The following is an 18,926-nucleotide window of genomic DNA, read 5'->3' as shown; positions in this document are numbered from 1 at the left end:
AAGTTAAATATATTTTTTCTTAAATTATTATAAAAAGTAATATTTTTGTGTTTAAATTAAATTGTTGAAAAAAATGTTTTTATGTGACTTTCAATAAAACATGGAAAATAAATATTTTACTATTTAGCTTAAAAATAAATATAATTTTTTATAATAGTTTAGGGAAAAGAATAACTCTTGCTTTTAAAATTTTGGGTTTTACTATTATCACTTTTAACACCAATTTTGGGTTTGCTTCTTAACTTGTTTCAATTTTATTTTCTTTTGATAATGTGGGCATCTCATGTCCATATTTATAACAATACTTATTATAATTGCCTCTTTTTTCTTTTATTTGAACATTGATTTTTGTAATATGGTTTCAAATAAAATGTTAGTTTTGATGGATAGTAAAAAATAATAATCCTTAAAGGTAAGTTGTAAATAAATATTTTTTTAATCTTTGTGAATACACTTAAAAGGTTGCTAATGGAAGAGAGAAGAAAATTTTAATCAAACTTAAATTTTACATTAACCTTGTCATGTCATAAATAATAACTAATGTTAATTCTTTATTCTTATATCGGGTGAGTGAATTTTATTAGACAAAAGGACTTTAGTTCATTCATTGTATTTGACTAATTTACATGATTTAATAGATTTTTATATTAATGTTATCTTAAATATTATTATAAATCATATTTAAAATGTTAAATAATTTTAATAAACTTTAATTAAAAAAAATTAAATTTATGTATTTTTAAAATTAAGAAACTAATTGGATCAGGATTTTAAAAGAAATTAATTTAAATTATCAAGAAGTTAAACCACTAAAATCATACTTAATCGATAAAATAATTTGAAAAGCTTGGTTCGGAACATGAACCTGAAAGGGTAAAATAATTATTTTGAAAATTTGGGGTTGCAGAAAGTAAAAAGCCTGAGATTGCAGAAGCTTCCCAGGTGAAGGTGGAAACGCAAAACGACCTGAGAAAGACGCGTCACAGATCTGTTAGTGCGATAGGAGGACGCAGCATCCACACCCGAAACGGACACAAACTTGCCTAGGTACGTTCTGCATAAATCATGACCTAAAAACAAGAAAATGCATTGTCGTTTTTTGATTTTTCTTTTCTTGAATCCAACCGAACTCGCTGAATCGTCTCTAAAACCGTTTTTTAATCGAGTTCACACGAGCCTGCTGAAAAAGAAATGATTATGCGTGCGAGATATTTAAGTTAGAGGATGTGGAGTTGGCTCGCAAGTTTGATAACTGGGGTTATACTATATAACAGTTAGAAATTATGTGGGGTAGTCGTTGTAATTTGTAGAACACTGTCGTCTTGGACCGTTTGGAGCTGATTGGTTTGAATGTTATTAGAAATGTACGATGTTGAATTGATCTTCTACTGAACATATGCCGAAGCCATGGAAAAATGTCCAATTTGTTTACTAGTTTAGTCTTTCTTGCAAGATAACACATTTTATTCCTAGAAAACCATTAGAGTTTTTTTTTTTTTTTTTAAAGAAATCAGTTCCTACATGTATTATTTATGAAAGAAATTGATTCCTATATGTTATGTTTGGTAACTTGTTTTTTTGATCCTATTCAATTTCTAGCATATGTTGATTTATGGTGAACTCAACAGGGACACCTGGTTGAAAGAGATGGTTATTCAGAAGATAATTGATGGTTATCATTTTTAATTTATCACAATTGGGCAGTGCTCTATGGCAATTGTTAAACAATAACAATGATTATTTCTGTGAGAGATGTCTTTTAAGATAATTAATTAAATGGATAATAGATATATTTAGAGTTAAGGCTTTCTCCTCCTTGGTATTCTTTTTCAAACGTTACAGCTTCTCGTGATTTCAAGTTCAATTTTTATTGTTATTGCTCGATTCTCTTGTTGCCTGCAATATTTTGTTGCTTCACTTTGTTTTTTCAACCTGTTTCACCTTTCTCTTGAAATCAATGCAAACCTCCCATAATTCACCATGGCTAGCTTGAAAATGCACCCATTTTGTACACAGCTATCCATGTCTACAAAGGGATCCCTAACATGAATACTAATATTTTTGTACTGGGGGACATTATGCTCTGTACATTTTGTTATGAATAAATATCGGGTCAATTGTTTTTTCGGTTGAAAATTTGGATATTTACACATCCACTATTGTGTATTTTTTCTTCCATATCTCTCTCCGTCTTAGTTTGGTGCTGTTGTATGAAAATCGTGTGGTGATTCTTGTAAGAGGAAAACAAATTATATTGATCTTATTTAATGAAGGCGTCTGGTTTTTCCAAAAAGAAATCATACTGAGAAGTTGGGTGAAAAGGTTGAAAATTGAAATTGAAGAGCTGTGTGTTGTAGAAATAACATGTGATACTGCTGCTAAAACGAGGACCCAATTAGCTGAAGGAACAAAATATAGTTGTGTTGGTAGTTTATATTGTTTTTGGGGCTAATCCACATAACTAGTATAGTCAATTTCTCATTTTATTATGTTCATATATCCTGTTTTTTACTTAGAGAAACTGGGTAGTGTTCATAATTCATAGTATGTGCCCTTTCTGTCTCCCTGTGAGGCATGATACCATCAATTATTTTGACTCTCGGGCCTTTAACTTTACCAATAGCAATCATATTGGTATAATGAGTTCTATTGAAAAAGAAGTGATGGTTATTGTTCCTAAGGAGGAATCACGTAGAGACCAGTGAGTACACACTATAGACCCATTTTTCATGTTTTCAGAACATATGTTGGGTATTGGTTATGTTTGCACTATGTACACCTTAATTTACTTGCAAGAAAATGGAGAAAACAAACAACTGCTTCCCACTTTAACATATACTTGACTTGTTCCATGATACTAATTATCCTGAGTTACAAGCACAATGAACAACATGAAAGTAAACAGGCTTACAACTTGCACTTGCTACTGTGAAATACTGCTGTACGTGAATGTATATTGTGGATTTTCTATACAAATGTCATTGGCCAACTGTTTTTCCTTACACAACATTATTTAATTGTACTATTTTTAATTTTCTGTAAATACTTATGAATGTAATTGTGGTTTACATTTTTAAATTTTTAACCTGAACCAAAAGAAAACATTTTTGAATCCAAACTTATTTCTTAAGAAATGATATGTAAAATCACTTTTCTAGGTATGTTTTTTTATATGATTATATCCAAATGTAAACTTCTGCTTAACATAAAACCTCTATAAATGTCATTTTTTCTTTATATAATTTACAATCTGTTATAAGCTTAAGCAAATGGGCCCTGAATTTGTAGGCACTGCATGTTTGAAATGGCTTTGTCACTGTGGAGAAGTCGCACTGCTTCATCAACACTGAACTTGTTAGCCAATACTCTTCGCAGATTCTCTTCTGGTACATTCATTTCTCCTTTAATTCTCAACAATAAGAACATTAGTTTTGTAGTATTTTGTAGCAATAAGAACAAGTAATAGCCTTGTCCATGCCCTACTTCAAAATAATGTTGTTTAAGGTAGCATTAGGTACACTTGTTAGAAGACGAACCAAAGAAAATTTACATGGGTTGCGTTTTAAAATTAAAAAAAAAAAACATGGGGTTTGAAATTTGTACATTTTATTTGGTCTATGGGCTAAATGCTATCTTAGACCTGCAAGATCCAAATGGAAATTATGGCTTCTATGCTACCCTTGTTACTTCTTTCTATATCGTTTAGTTACATGTGTTTGTTCTGCCTTTTCTCAGAGGTAACAAACACCAGTGCTCAAAGAACGCGAGAGAGTATGATGAATCAAATGATGTATTCTGACATAAACTCACGAATTGGGAGTTGCATGCCACTGTCTGCAATGCGAATTGGAACAATCATTCACAACATTGAGTTGAACCCAGGGCAAGGTGGCAAGCTTGTCCGAGCTGCAGGAACCAGTGCAAAGATCTTGAAAGAGCCCACATCAGCATACTGTTTAATCCAGATGCCCTCCGGTGTTAAAAAGTTAATTGATTCTCGGTGTAGGGCCACCATCGGTGTTGTATCTAATCCAAGCCATGGAGATCGCAAGCTTAGGAAGGCCGGTCACAGCCGATGGCTTGGTCGGAGACCGGTTGTTCGAGGAGTGGCAATGAATCCGGTAGATCATCCTCATGGAGGAGGAGAGGGTAAAAGCAAGAGTAGTGGAAAATGGGGGAAAGGATCTCGCACTCCTTGGGGCAAGCCAACCAAGAGTGGCTATAAGACAGGACCCCTAAAGCGCAGAAGGTAGTATTAGTATATGCAACATTCATTATAGCTGCTTCTGATGCTTAACATGCTTGTAATAAGTGTGGAAACTGTTAGAAAAATCATGGAACTGATTAGATTCAGATAATGTGAATGTTATGGGTTCAGATTTTATTGTTGCTTAAGTAAAATGTTTTTGCATTTTCTCTGCACTAGTCTTGTATTCACTCAGCTTAATTGGTTTGGATTAATTCTGTTTACTCGCTTAAATGAGAGCGTTTTTTTGTTTCTTTTATCTTTCTGTTTGGTATTGGAGAGAAAAAGAATATGTTGATGCTCTTTGATATTGTTCTTGAGATAGGCAAAGAATGTTTGTGCATAAAGTCACATTCATATCAGCAAGGAAACTAAGTTCGGTCTATCATAATTCCAATAAAAATCTGTTAATTTTAAATTTGTATTATTTTTTAACTGTTTTTTTTTCTCATTTTTTTGCTAATTACTGCTAGCTTAAATCTAAACATAAAAATATTAATTAATATAATTAAGATAGAAAAATATATTTCAAATTAAAATAATTATAGAATTTAAATATATATATATATATATACATAATTATTTTTAATTTTAGTTTAATAATTTACTTTTAGTATTATAGTTTATTAAAAATAATTATATTTTGATTTAGAGCTTATAAATTATTTGTTATATATTAATTTTGATATTATAATATTAAATCAGTGCATACATTATTTTTGAATTTATAATTCAATTAAGTAAATTAATCTTTTCATAAGAAAATCACATAATTAATTTTCATTTGCAATATATCGTGAACAATATTTTTCCAGAAAATAATAATTACTTTTTTATTTAAAAGTTACTTAAATAAAAGTGTTTCATATAATTATAATTACAATTTGATTTTTTATATTACATGTAATTTTAATATATAATGATTAGTTATATATATATATATATATATATATATATATATATATATATATATATATATATATATATAATATTCCGTGATTCTTTTTGTTTGAAATAAAATCTTATATATGATGTGTTAAAAAAAACGATTTTACAGTTATTTATAATTTAAATTAATATATGGGAAATAAATGATAACTGTCTAAGTAAATTATAACGAATTTAGTAAAAAACGTGCTAGGAGTAAATATTGAATAAGAAATAATATACATAATTTATATAATATAATAAATAAATATTTTCAAATATATATTATATATGATTTATGATAAATAATTTATGGTGTGATATAATGTTATTTTAATGATAGAAATATTTAAAGAGATTAAAATATAATTTAGCAAAAAAACTATATATTAAAATGTATTAGAAGTTAGTAATTATATGAGAAAATGTTCTAGTGGGAAAAAGAAATTCTAATATACTTTCCTTAAAGATTAATTCCTAAGGATTTTTTTATTCAAGCAAATTATTTTAATTTAGGGTTAAATATGTTTTTTTCCCTTAACTTTCAACGCATTTTGGAATTAGTCCATTTCGAAACTTTGGACCAATTTAGTTTTTTATCTTTCAAAATATGTGAATTTAGTATTTTAATCAAATCTTGTTAAGTTTATTTGACATTTCAAGCGCGTTTCATATTTGACTTAACATTTAAACAAAAATGTGTTAAAGAGTATAAACAACTCATATACAATCTTTAAATACGTACAAAACATTAAATAAACATAATAAAATTTGATTAAAATGACTAAATTCACGAATTTCAAAAAATGAAAGACTAAATTGGTTTAAAGTTTCGAATTGTTTTTTATCTCAATCTGGTCCCTATTTTCGTAGCAAAATTTGAATTTGGTCCTTATTTTCGTAGCAAAAAATATAAAAAAATTCTAAAATAAAACAAAATCAAAAAATCCAAAAGCTGACACGTGGCACCCCATTTAACACCTTACTACATCACTAACGGAAAAGACTTGATTGTATCAAATTTCCCAAAATAGAGATTAGATTGAGATAAAAAATAATTAAGGGACCAAATTCAAATTTTATTTTACTACAAAAATGGGACTAAAAGTATAATTTAACCTTAATTTATAGAAAAAAGTATGTTGAAAGAGTTATAATGTGGATAGATAAACTATATACTCAACTAATAATATATATTCAAAGATGGATACTTATAAAAAGGAAAATTAAATACAAATATTTAACCTATTTTTCTTTTGTGAATTTTTACAAAATATTCTTAAACATCACTTAGTTATACAGGAAAATATTTACCCTAGTTCATAATTTATATATTTTCAAACATAAAATCATAGACACCTTTTCTTACCTACAATCTCTAAAATTGTGGGATCCATCTACACTTTTTTGTGCCCTATTTCTTTTTCTTTTAATTAGGTTATCCATTATCAATAACTTCATATATATATATATATACCCCACCATTTTTGTTTTTCATGTTTATCATTCAATTTTACAATGAAATGACCACTTCCTTCCTCCAGAAATGTCTAAACTCATCTTTTTTTTTTTCTTTGCTAAACTTAATCTTTCTATTCTTCTTTCGGTGGAGACACAATTGTGTCCAAAAACTATGAAGTTATTGCAGACATAGTTTTTTTATCCTAGAATGAATAATGTAAGATATAATTCTTATTTTTCTCTTTTTAAGTATTACAATAGTTTAATTTTTGTTTTATAGGTCTTAGTTGAATCCTTTGAATATCTACAAACATATGTATAATTTAATGGCTTAATTAACTTATAAATTTAGTTATATTTAATTAAATTTTAATTAAAAAATTTTGTCCATTACATACTTAAAATATTTGTTTATTTATTTTCGTAAAAGTGTTACATACTTTGATTTTATGTTAGTATACTATATCAATTTATTAGCATCTTTCTCTTTAATTTTATTGATCAATAATTGAATAGAAAAATAAACGAGTTAATATGTGAATTAAAGACTGGAGAACAAAATAATCACGGACAAAAATCAAATAAAAAGATATTTATATAAAAATAACAAATGTCTTATGCAAAATCGTATTTTTAAATATAAAGTTAATTAAGCAAAATAATTTTTTGACTGAAAGTTAATTAAAATAAAATATAATTAAATATAAGTATGAGTTTAAATCCTACTAAGTAAATATGAAAAAATTAACTATCATGTAAAGATGAAGTTTTATAATCTATTGTGTTAATTTATTATGTGAGTTGAACCTTTGTTTCATTATTTTCGAAATTGTCCAATAAATATTTTCTTCAAAGATCCGTTAAAGCTTAATTTAATTAAATCATGATATTACAATATAAATAATACTTAAAATCAAGACATCCCTCTAATTTGTATACTTTTATTGTTTTTCTTAAGGCTTGCATGATTGCTATTTTTTATCAAATATTTTTAACCTAATTTGTTTTGTTGTCAGTTTCTATGTAATTTTTTATTTTTCTGTTTTGAATTGGTTTTTCAATTAAATTTGTCCAAGATGCAAGAGATTTCACAAATAAGGTGAAGGTTCTTTTATCCTTTATTTAATATTTTATTAACACTTTATTTCATATTTTTCATTGAAATTGACTCTTGTAACTTTATAACATGATTTGAAATCAGGAATTCTATATTAAGTAGAGACGAGTGGGACAAGTTGACAAAAAAATTCAATTTATCACTTCAAAATTTTGAATTAAATATAATATTAGGTCTTTTATATAAGTTAACTCATATTTTAAAACTCATCATATCTTACATTTATATGGACTCTCTCTAATAGATTTAGTCAAAAGTTAAGATATTTCAAATCAAAACAAAAACTGGAAGACAAAAGTACACATAATTGAGAGAGAACACGACAACTTAGTGGCTTCTTCCATGTCTGAATGTTACCGAATTCAGTCATGTTTTGTTTCATGAAATGATGGTGCTAAAATTGTGCTTTATTTTTTATCTCCTCATTTTTTGTAATCATTGTTTCCGGCTTGTGTGGTTTTTAATTTAATATCAAATGTTTGTAATTCAATTATCTGTCTAAAATTAACTGTGTAGAAATGAGACATTAAAGTATTATTGAAGACTCATAAATTTATTGATAAACTCGATAAAAACTCATAACCAACCATGACTTCAAAATTTGTTTTAGTATTTAAGTTTGGTAGTTTCAACCGATTAATTCTGACTAATTAATTTTGTTTCATATGTGAAGATTAAGTTTGAGAGTATTGAGTTTTTTTTTTTTAATTTAATATATTTTAATTTTTTGAAATTGTTTCAAAGTCTTGTTTCAAAGTTCTGTATCCTAACAATAAAAAAAGGTAAAGGTATTTTAATAGATCTCTTAGAGTCGAAGAAAACACTTTTTTATCATGCCGTTATTCAATGTTTATGCTTCAGTTTTCTTTACAGGACAGTAAAATAAAATAAAAAATTATATTTCCTATAAACCCCTGAAAGTTTTGTTGCAGATTTTATCTTGGACCGTATTTTTACTCCTTATAGGCAATTTTAGTTCTAACAATCTTTTTCTGGTTACTATTTGCAAATTTCATATAGAAAAAATAATATTAATTAAATTTAAAATTTATTTCTTAATAACTTTTATAAATGTTTGTTTTATCAGAATTTATTATTTGTTAAATCTATTATTTCATTATTACTGATAATTTCATTTTCCATTTCTGACAAACTTTCAATCTAAGCTTAGTTAGAAAATCCTTGAGATAAAATATACAAGGTTCATGTTCAATACATGTTAGTTAAAATTAACATAACATGTTCAAAGATTATGCATATTATATTAGATTTTAATAGCAAATGACAAGTGTACAACAACCAAGTACTCTTAACTAACAAACCAACCCTTAGCTAAACTTTCTTAGACACAAATGATTAAGGCAACAATAACTGAACCAATGAAAGAAAGCACACAGAAAAAAACACTACCAGTAGATTTTATCACAGCCTTGGAGATCACCTTGTCTTCTGCAAAATTTTCGTTAGTCACTGAGTCAGAGTCATCAAACAGTTACCTCATAACTCAAACAAAAGCAAAACAAAAAAAATAGCCAAAACATAGACACAGTTTTATAAAATATTCTTTCAGTATTTCCTTCAATCAAACCTAGAATTTTTTCTTAATTTATATAATGTAAATTTGTTTTATCTCTAGTTGATGTAAAACTTTCAATACACCTACTCACGTTGAAATATATGCATTCCGAGTGTAAGACTTGCATGGGACTAGAAATTAGGATTCTGATACCAAGTTAGAAGTGAGTTTTAAGCCTAACTCAATTTTACAAAATTGACTTGTAAAGTGAGAATTGCATCCAATTATATAATGTAAATTGATTTTATCTCTAGTCGACGTGAAACTTTAAGCCTAACTAGAAAACATCTTATAAAAACATCAATAGCGCTTGTAAGTTTTGTTGAACAAAAATATGTATATACATGTCAAATGATGAAGTTAATTACTTACTGCACTCTTTAGGGTGACATAAACAATTCAAACCAGCACCACAGGTTCCATTAGGCTTTTCACACCCCTGACAAATTTCAGGAACACGAGGAATGTCAACAGATATTCTTGTTCCAACCTTAAATCCATGATCATGTCCACCATGTGATGTTCTTCTATGCACCCAGCTGAAATGAGAGCAGTTCAGATGCCGAGGGTGAAAATCCCTGTCAAATTTTCTGAGATCTTCAACAACTAAACATGGATGATGGTAGTTGTTTTTCTCTTCAGCACCTCCACATGTGTATAAGTTTCCACAATTTTGCATGGTTGGTAAAATGGGGTGTGTTCTTCTGCTTGAGCAATTGAAGAGAAGAAGTGAGTTAGGCTCAGGAGGAGAAGGGAAACCAGCTGTGACAGCCATGGGAGAAACATATTGCAGAGAAGAACAAGAAGAGTGAGTGATGGTTAGGAATCTACCATTGTTGTCTAGTGATGAGACATGAAAAAGACCAAGGGATGTTCTGAAATACAGATTCTGAGATATGCACAAAACGATGCTGTTTAATATAGAAGAATTTGGATTCAAGAAAGGTGTTTGTTTTGTGGTGTTTTCACAGTAGTTTGCATAATTTTGCTGGGGTATAGAAGAAACAGAAGAACCTAATAATATGATATTGAATAAGAGTAAAGAATGAAGAATTTGTGGCTTCAAAAATGGCTTCATGTTCATCCCTTTTCTGAATCGATGCAAAGAATGTTCACTAAGTTATTTTAATATTTGTATTGGTGATGATGAGAAAGCATGGTGTTAATAACTCTGGAAAACACTTTTCTCAAATCTCTTTCTATGTTGGCCCCATGGATGCTTAGTGACTTTTCTTTTTCCTTCTTTTCCTTTCCTTAGTCACTAGAAAAAGGTCACGTTGCTTTGAGAGGGAATCTTAGGCTTCAAATTTAATAACCTTTTTTTCTTTTCTTGTCAATTTACTACTTTAATTCTTAACTTTTTTTTTATGTTTTTCCTACTTATTAACCCAAATTTTATTATTCAACAAATTCTGTTATTTTTATATGACTTTAGATGGTAATAATCTTAAGTTATCTTTATATCTGATTAAATGTTACTTTGTTTTATTCTTCAAACTTTTAAAATCTAACCAATTGGTATCTTCGTTTGAGATCACTAGTTTTGTTGTTGCTTTTTTTTTTTATGTGTAAACCCTTTGATAATGTTTAACCATATATTGTTTGAATTTTGATTTAAGAAAAAAAATATACAATCTCACAAATTAAACTTCTATAATCTTTCTATCATACTTAGAAGTGTTTTTTGAACAAATTATTGAACCAAATATTTTTTGGATATTAGTCCCAAGTAAATTAGAAAAACTATACAATATAAACGTTTCATTTGCTCAAGTTTGATCTCTAAGGAAAAAATAATATTGTTTCAAAGTTTTCTAATACTTCTTTGTCACCATGTTTATTTTTAATTGTAATAATTTCTATATATGGTAATTGGTAAGTTTCTATATTTTTTAAAGCATTTGTATTTATAATAATGTATAGGTTTTTTTACTTATTAGATAAACATGCATATACGCACACATCCTAAACTTTCTTTCAGGAAGACTTTGAAATCACTGATGAGTCTTTCGAGGATGATTCATTGGGGAGATTAGGAATGACAATTCAGGCGGGCCATGCATGTAGAGATGACAAATAAACCCGTGCCCGTGGGTATCACCCGAACCCGTCCCCGTTTTGACGGGGAATCTCCGCTTTGACTGGGTATGGGTATGGGTATGGGTAATACCCGAAATTTTCAACTGGGGATGGGGATGGGGATGGGGATATATATATACCCGCCCAAATACCCGTCCCCGCTTAAATTACTAAACTATTTATAATTTATTAAATAATCTAAAAAATATATATAAATAAATAATATATTTACACATAAAATATAATATAATATAATATAATATAATATAATATAGTATATATACATATAAATAAAATATACTTTTATATATATATATATATATATATATATATATATTTACACATATACATGTAATATAATATAATATAATATAATATAATCACTACAACAAAAATAATTTTTACTAGAGGTTATTTATGGCATTTTCGGGGGTTTTAACCCCCGTTAAAGGAGTTTCCGGCGGTTTGTTTTTCCCCTAGAAAAACCAGCGTCGTTAACGAATTACCGGCGGTTTTCACTAACCCCTGGTAAAACAGCACTTACCGGCGGTTTTGAAACCTCTGGTATTTACCGGCGGTTTCAAATCCCTGGTAATTACCGGCGGTTTTAAAACCCCTGGTAATTACCGGCGGTTTGAAAACCCCTGGTAATTACCGGCGGTTTTAAAACCCCGGGTAATTATCGACAGTTTTAAAACCCCTGGTAATTACCGGCGGTTTTAAAACCCCTGGTAATTATCGGCAGTTTTAAAACCCCTAGTAATCCCTGGTATTTTCTGAGGTTTTTAAACCCCTAGTAATTACCGTCAATTTTAGAACCCTTGGTATTCAATGTGGTTTTGTAACTCTAGTACCTATTTCTTGTATGTAGTTTTAAATCCTTTATACCGTATAATAGTACTGAAAGTTCATTTTTTACCCCTACAATGCAATTCATTATTTATTAATGTTTTTACTTTTCAAATTCCCTTAATTTTATTTATTGTACTTTTTGAGTGCATATAATTCATAAAATATATGATATGAAAAAATTCTAACATTTAGATATTTGTTTATAACTAGATATAGCATTCATAAAAGTAAGGAACGTAGTTTATAAGTTCAAAGTAAATAATAAAGTTTAAACATTCAAACTAGTGAAATATTACAATATCTTTGTTATACTTGTTATAAAGTCAAATAAAATGAAAGTCTAATAAGATTCTTCTGTATCAATCTTGATCTGAGTCATTTGTTTCTCCATTGGGAACACTCCCCTGATCAGATACCTAACATTAAAAATAATAATAATTGGTAACATTCTTCACAGTATAAAATATATATTAATATACTTAAAATTTAAATATTACCGATGATGAATGAAACACAGGAAAATCATGAGGCAATTCTCCTTGATAGTTTTGTACAAAAAAAGTCATCATTGCCTTCATTTCATTGACTTGCGATGTTAATGAAGAAACCTGTTTGAGAACATAACTAATCAAATTAATCAAACTATCTGCATTTTACAGCATGCCTAACAATAATACAAACTTAAATCAAACTCAAAATCATCAATAATGTTCATCAGGTTTTATTATCACTAGATGTTCATCAGGTTTTTCTGATACATGTATATGGATATCCGGATAATCAGGTAATGTAGAATCTAAAAGTTGATTCATATCTTCTTCTAAACAATCAATATACTCTAGCGGTCCTACCTTGTAAGAACCATTTTCAATTTGATGTTGAATGCTAGACAATTGATAAAGAGTCAGACTAGGTATAAAATTCTCAGATTTCATAGAATCATGTACATAACCTATATCCTTAGATAGTTGTAATTGTAAATTATGGTCTGTAGAATACTGTCTTGTAAATAAATATATTCTAGGATTATAATAATTAGGCATCGTTTGCATGAAATGGAAGCTTCCACAATCTCCTTCAAGAAAGAACTGAGTAGTGTTGTTGTGTGACATGAATGGTGCAGAAAAGAAAGAAATGTTGGTACATGTTACTGTAAAAGAAATAATTCGATTGAAGCAATGTTCCAAATGCAAACTTACAAAATTTTAAAAAAAAGTTTATGATTCATGCAAAATCCCTTGTGAATAGAAGTAAGTGAGATTAAGAACGTGTTGAATTGTCTCATTTAGCTATATCTGCACTGGTTTCATAATATCTCTATATATAAAAATAATAATAATGGTTATGGGAAAAACTTTTACTTAGTGAAATAATGATAAATTATAGTTTATTCATGCAGACTAAAAATCCATTATTTATTTGAATAATATCATTTCGCAATAAATACAGTGGTATTGTTTCTCCACAACTTAGATTAATACCAAGGGTAAATAAGATGGCAACTGCTAGTCCTAAGCTAACACCGACAAGCCCGGTTGAACATGAACATCCGGGTTAGTCAAGAAGGATTCATAATTTTCTATTGGACTAAATAGGAGTGTCAATCCTTCCGTAGGTATATTAATACCATCGCCTGGTGTGAAACCATACCATACTGTACAACCTATACCCATATGAACCAGTATTCCCAATTTAAGAAGAGGCTTATTAAGAAGAGGCTTATGTATATCAATAAAAGGCACAAGGGAGAGAGAACTAACAATGATAGGTGCACTCAATAACCACTTTTCACATTCACAATGTGATACATACACCCAAATGAGGATAATGATGTCTTAATAATGATAACAATAACAACAATGACAGCAATAGCAATTTAAGGTGATTTAACAGCAATAGAAAGCATGCCTTTCACCACGTTTTTGGTAACCATGTGGGATGCTACTGTGCAGCTTAAAAGTGGGGTTCTGTATTCCCAATATAACAACAAAAAAGACTATATTCATGGCAATAAAATACCATTATACAGAAGAGATAAACTAAAAAAAGCAATAATTGAAAATAAGAAATTATTAACCTGATTTTGTAACTGTGTATAAGAAGGACAACTCGAAGACGCCCCACTATATGAATGTGCATTGAAGCCAAACACTTTAGATGGACAAGGTCCCAAACCTAAACCCCTAACACGTCCACAATGTTCTTGACTTCCGAAAGCAAAAGCTAAGGAATCGGTGCTAGATACATCTTTTGATTGGGATGTTGATAATTTTGATTCATATGATTGAATTTTTTCCTATACAAAACACGAGAAGAAACTAATTAAAATAACGTCAATTGTGGATGATAATTATAGAGTTTATTAGAATCAAACTTACACCAATTTCCCTTGCTTCATCACTAACAAATGTTCCATTAGCATGCTTGTGGGTGGCTATCCATACCTCTCCTCTACTAACCTTTTGGCCACACTCTTTTTCCTATAGAGTTGAAAAAAAAAATTATGACACAATTCAAAAAATTAAAACATAAATTTAATTTGAAGATATGTAATATTATCACCATTTCATCTCTTTTCCTTGCAAGGCTCTTAGATCCACATGTGTGAGCAATGGTTTGCTTTGCCCTATTGTTTTTATTTTTGAGGGCATGGTCCTAATCATCAAAGTATAAAAATTAATAATAATAAATAAGGTTGATGAAAAAAAGTTTCAATTATACCTTTGTTTTTGAATTTAGACGATAGTCAATAAAAGAAGCCCATTGGTCTCTATCTATTCCTTTTGGAGCCATTGTGATCAATTCATCTCTAGTACGTGTACCATCATTCCTTTGTTGCCACAATTCTTGTCGATGGTCTCTCCACTTTGTGTTAAGTGATTTGAGAACATAGTTTACATGAACATCAGAATGGACATCAAACTTAACCTTCAAAACATGAAACAATTAAAATTAACAACAATCATGGTATAATTAAATTATAAATTCAACTTTTACATTCCTTACTTGAATAGCGTTTTTAAGTATATCTTCTTTATAATCTTTAGGAATCTTCCTCCAACTAGAATAACTAATAGGAAAAGCATTGGAGTTTCTTGAAACACTACCTAAAAACCTATTCAATAATGCTCCACTATCTCCAATTGGTTGACCCTCATTATTCCATTGCACAACAATCCTTTCATTTATAGGTAAATTCCATACATCATTGGCTCGTAGCTATTTTGTATTTATCTTTCCTTGATCATCTATAAAGTTTGAAAAACAAATTAAATAATGTAGATTTAACTAAAAATCTGCATGATTAAAAATAAGATTTCAGTGTAGACAGAATTTGATTACAAGTTTTTGGTATTTGATACATCAAAATCCAATAACATAATTTAAAACTGTATTCTAGCACATAATTTAAGTAGTTGCATACCAATAACATCAACAAACCATGCTCTTTTTCGTGCTACAAGCCTATGTTGATCTTCTTGCAACTCAGACTCCTCACTTTCTTCCTCTTCACTTTCAGAATATACATATGATGTACTAGTTGAAGATATCCTCACTTTCAAGGTTCCTGGAAGTAAATTAGTTGAATGAAAAAAAAAAACAAGTGTGCATAAATATGTGAAACGTAAATTACTTGGCTGAGGTGCAGGTGCAGATAGAAGGGGATCATGTTCATTAATTGGTTGAGGTGCAGGTGCAGGTGGAGGGGGATCCTTTTCATTACTTGGTTGAGGTGTAGGTGCAGATGGAGGGGGATCTTGTTCAGTACTTGCTTGGGGTGCAAGTGGAGGTGGAGGGGGAGCATGTTCACTACTTCTTTGAGGTGCAGTTGAAGGTGGATGGGGAAATGGAAATGAAGAACCTGTTTAGTTTTGAAAAATGAATAAATTTGTTGAATATAGATGGAAAACAAATTAGTAAGAGAGTTGAGATATCTAACCTGGTGTAGATGGACGTTGAAGATGTCTAGAATTAGTAAACTTAGGTGCAGGAAATGATATATGCACTTGTGTATCTGACTTAGACTTATTTGAGGTTGCAAATTTATTCTTGAAGACTCCTGACAACCAATAAAACTCTTGAAGATTTAATAAAGCTCAATTTTAAATTCAACATACTACCTGGATTAGACGGATGATGACATGAAGAAGACTTGTGATCAACTACTTGTCCCCATGTAGAAGAGGACTTATGGGTGGTGTGTACATCCGAACTATTACTCTTGATTGATGTTTTCTTCATCTTCAGGTGGTCTTTAAAAAATAAGAGAAACACATATGTTAGTATCAAGTATTATGTAAAGTCAAAGCTCATAACACATTGATAATATATAATATAATATTTGACAGTTTTTTTCTGAGTGGATGGTTTTATAAGCCGCCACCTTTGACAGTTAATAAAACATAGTATTGACCAAAGAATTCATCTCATTACATAATTACATAAGTATGGTGAAATAGCTCTAACTATTAATTGATTTTAATATAAAGTGTAATAGGTAAACCAAATTTTAAGATTCTAAGACTATGTGAATGTTTACTGTTTTATCTAAAAACATATTTGAATGTTTGGGTGCAGCCTGCAAATGAAGGATCTTTTGACTTTGCTTTCATGTAAGTAACAAATGTTTACTTTGTTCTCCACAAACAGTTTATGCCGAATAATTTTTTTGACACTTTGGTGTTGTTGGTGGGTAGTGTTTTTCTTGGGAGAGCATGTATATTTTGTTCTTATATTAATCCTTCTAGGTTTTCTTGGAGGAGAATTGGATGTAAGTCTTTTAAATATAGCAACTTTAGACTTTCATTAAATATGAAAGGCTCAAACAACCCAGAAGCTATTTTCTGATGAACACCTCCATAAAAGACTAACAACCCAGAAGATAAATTATGTGTTTATCTTTGACTTCATTCAATATTAACCTCTTATCCCCTGTTTAGTGTTCTTCCCCTTTCCTATGGGATTTTGCGTCCCACCTCATGCATTTCCTATGCTAATGCTAACAGTGGTATACTTCACCTTTTTTTATTTTATTAATCTACCTTGTAAGAATAATAATAATAATAATAATAATAATAATAATAATAATAATAATAATAATAATAGTGAAAATGTTAAAGAAGAATTGAATTTAGAAGATGATGATTGACACTTCCTTTTGTTGGTAGTTACTTATATGTTGTGTTTAAGACACCTATGACTTTTTATTGTTAGTTATGAATGTCATTATTTATAATCTAATAATCTCGGTTGGATTTTCTTGTTTCTCCTTTGAAAGTCACAAACTAATGAATTTCCATAAACTAATGCTTTCTTTGTTAACAGACAGCTGAAGCAGAGAAAGCATCATTGCAACAGCAAAGAAAAATTGAAGAGCTTGAAGCACAGTTGAATGAAGCTGAGGATGTGGTAACAGATCTTTGGGCAGAACTGAAGCGCATGGCCAATGTACAGTATTAGATTCTAAACTAGGGGAATCACATTTTGCATTTTCTGATATATTAAAGCTAGTTCAAGAATTGGAATACACTTAAGAGAGGTTGCACACTTAAGAGACCAGATATCTTGTATCTGTGATAGACACAAGAGGATGACTTACTATACTTGAGGTTTATGATTTATGTGTTGATAAAGCTATGGTTGAAGATGCTCTTCAACAAGAACATGAGAAACTAAGGCTGCATCAAGCCAAGCTTGATAATCTTCAAGCTGAATACAAAGTCATGATGCAAAATTGTACTGAATCCATAGAAACATAAAATATGCAGAAAAATAGCATTGGATTATGGAATAGAGAATTGAATCAAAACAAGTGCAGAAATAAGAATCCTAAAATCAGAAAATCAATTACACAAAAACTAAAATTCAAAGAGTGTTATGTGACAATTACCTTGCTAGTTGTATATTTCCATCCTCATCTGGATATAATAATTCTAAGTTTTGTTGCTCAAATGGTTCAGATTCATGAAAATCGTCAACATCTTCTTCACCCATGTCGTACATGTCTCTAGGCTTTAAATGTACAGGTATGCACCAATTTTTATCCAACTCATCTTCTACATAATACACCATTTGAGCTTCTGATGCGTGAATGTATGGCTCATCATCATCATTATCACCAGTGTGGATCAAACGTGAAAAACTTACTAATGTAAATCCAAAGTCATCAGTCATAATCCCTCTAGAAGAAGTTGTATTAGCCCACATACATTTGAATAAAACAACTGAGAAATGTCCATGGTAATTTATCTCAATTATGTCTACCAATCGACCGTAATATGGCACAGCTCCAAACCGCATTTAATTGTCAATGCTACTTGCATAACTCCTTGTCCCAAATGTACCAAACACTCCATTATTTTGTGTTTTAAGCCAAAGGTCACGCTCCAATGTACGAAATTTGAACCCATTCACATTATAGGCACTGTATCGCTTTGCACAATCAATCGGACCCATAGCTAAGAATTTTAAATCAATTGAATGGGTACCAATTGATTCATTCCTTATCTAAAACAAAATAAAACAAAATACTTAATATTAAGAAACATGCTTAATATTTTAATAATATATATAAGTTAAAGATTATTGGAGAACATATACATACACGACGTGAAAACCATTCTACAAATTCCCTATGAACCCTCTTGTCTATCATAGAGGATGATCGT

General features: G+C 29.5%; 3 protein-coding genes across 3 annotated transcripts; 1 reads left to right on the top strand and 2 right to left on the bottom strand.

Moving 5' to 3' along the window:
* Nucleotides 1-860: 860 nt before the first annotated feature.
* LOC114168382 (large ribosomal subunit protein uL2my, C-terminal part-like) lies at nucleotides 861-4,425 on the top strand. The gene is made up of 3 exons (XM_085668552.1): nucleotides 861-1,047; nucleotides 3,289-3,386; nucleotides 3,736-4,425. Exons 2-3 carry the CDS (start codon nucleotides 3,296-3,298, stop codon nucleotides 4,251-4,253), a joined length of 609 nt encoding a protein of 202 aa, XP_085524678.1. The 5' UTR covers nucleotides 861-1,047; nucleotides 3,289-3,295; the 3' UTR covers nucleotides 4,254-4,425.
* A 4,528-nt stretch (nucleotides 4,426-8,953) lies between these two features.
* LOC114168907 (uncharacterized) lies at nucleotides 8,954-10,465 on the bottom strand. Its single transcript, XM_028053880.2, has 2 exons — nucleotides 9,700-10,465; nucleotides 8,954-9,200 (listed from the first exon to the last, which is right to left on the bottom strand). Exons 1-2 carry the CDS (start codon nucleotides 10,409-10,411, stop codon nucleotides 9,094-9,096), a joined length of 819 nt encoding a protein of 272 aa, XP_027909681.2. The 5' UTR covers nucleotides 10,412-10,465; the 3' UTR covers nucleotides 8,954-9,093.
* Nucleotides 10,466-14,213: 3,748 nt separating this feature from the next.
* Nucleotides 14,214-15,180, bottom strand: LOC146881898 (uncharacterized). Its single transcript, XM_085668423.1, has 4 exons — nucleotides 14,980-15,180; nucleotides 14,821-14,913; nucleotides 14,637-14,738; nucleotides 14,214-14,554 (listed from the first exon to the last, which is right to left on the bottom strand). Exons 1-4 carry the CDS (start codon nucleotides 15,049-15,051, stop codon nucleotides 14,261-14,263), a joined length of 561 nt encoding a protein of 186 aa, XP_085524549.1. The 5' UTR covers nucleotides 15,052-15,180; the 3' UTR covers nucleotides 14,214-14,260.
* Between the last annotated feature and the right edge of the window lie 3,746 nt (nucleotides 15,181-18,926).

The sequence above is a fragment of the Vigna unguiculata genome, chromosome 11, assembly GCF_037176805.1.
Source record: "Vigna unguiculata cultivar grain cowpea cultivar isolate G323 ecotype 2 chromosome 11, ASM3717680v1, whole genome shotgun sequence".
In the NCBI taxonomy this organism is placed as follows: Eukaryota; Viridiplantae; Streptophyta; class Magnoliopsida; order Fabales; family Fabaceae; genus Vigna; species Vigna unguiculata.
This window is presented reverse-complemented; position numbering and strand designations above follow the sequence as displayed.

What these genes read in the sequence shown, in the direction of transcription:
- LOC114168382 (XM_085668552.1), top strand. Translation starts at nt 3,296, where the DNA reads ATGTTTGAAATGGCTTTGTCACTGTGGAGAAGTCGCACTGCTTCATCA. An exon ending in TCTTCGCAGATTCTCTTCTG is followed by an intron (nt 3,387 to 3,735) that starts GTACATTCATTT and finishes GCCTTTTCTCAG; the next exon opens with AGGTAACAAACACCAGTGCT.
- LOC114168907 (XM_028053880.2), bottom strand. Translation starts at nt 10,411, where the DNA reads ATGAACATGAAGCCATTTTTGAAGCCACAAATTCTTCATTCTTTACTC. An exon ending in ATGTCACCCTAAAGAGTGCA is followed by an intron (nt 9,201 to 9,699) that starts GTAAGTAATTAA and finishes AAAATTTTGCAG; the next exon opens with AAGACAAGGTGATCTCCAAG.
- LOC146881898 (XM_085668423.1), bottom strand. Translation starts at nt 15,051, where the DNA reads ATGGCTCCAAAAGGAATAGATAGAGACCAATGGGCTTCTTTTATTGAC. An exon ending in GTCTAAATTCAAAAACAAAG is followed by an intron (nt 14,914 to 14,979) that starts GTATAATTGAAA and finishes TTTGATGATTAG; the next exon opens with GACCATGCCCTCAAAAATAA. An exon ending in CAAGGAAAAGAGATGAAATG is followed by an intron (nt 14,739 to 14,820) that starts GTGATAATATTA and finishes TCAACTCTATAG; the next exon opens with GAAAAAGAGTGTGGCCAAAA.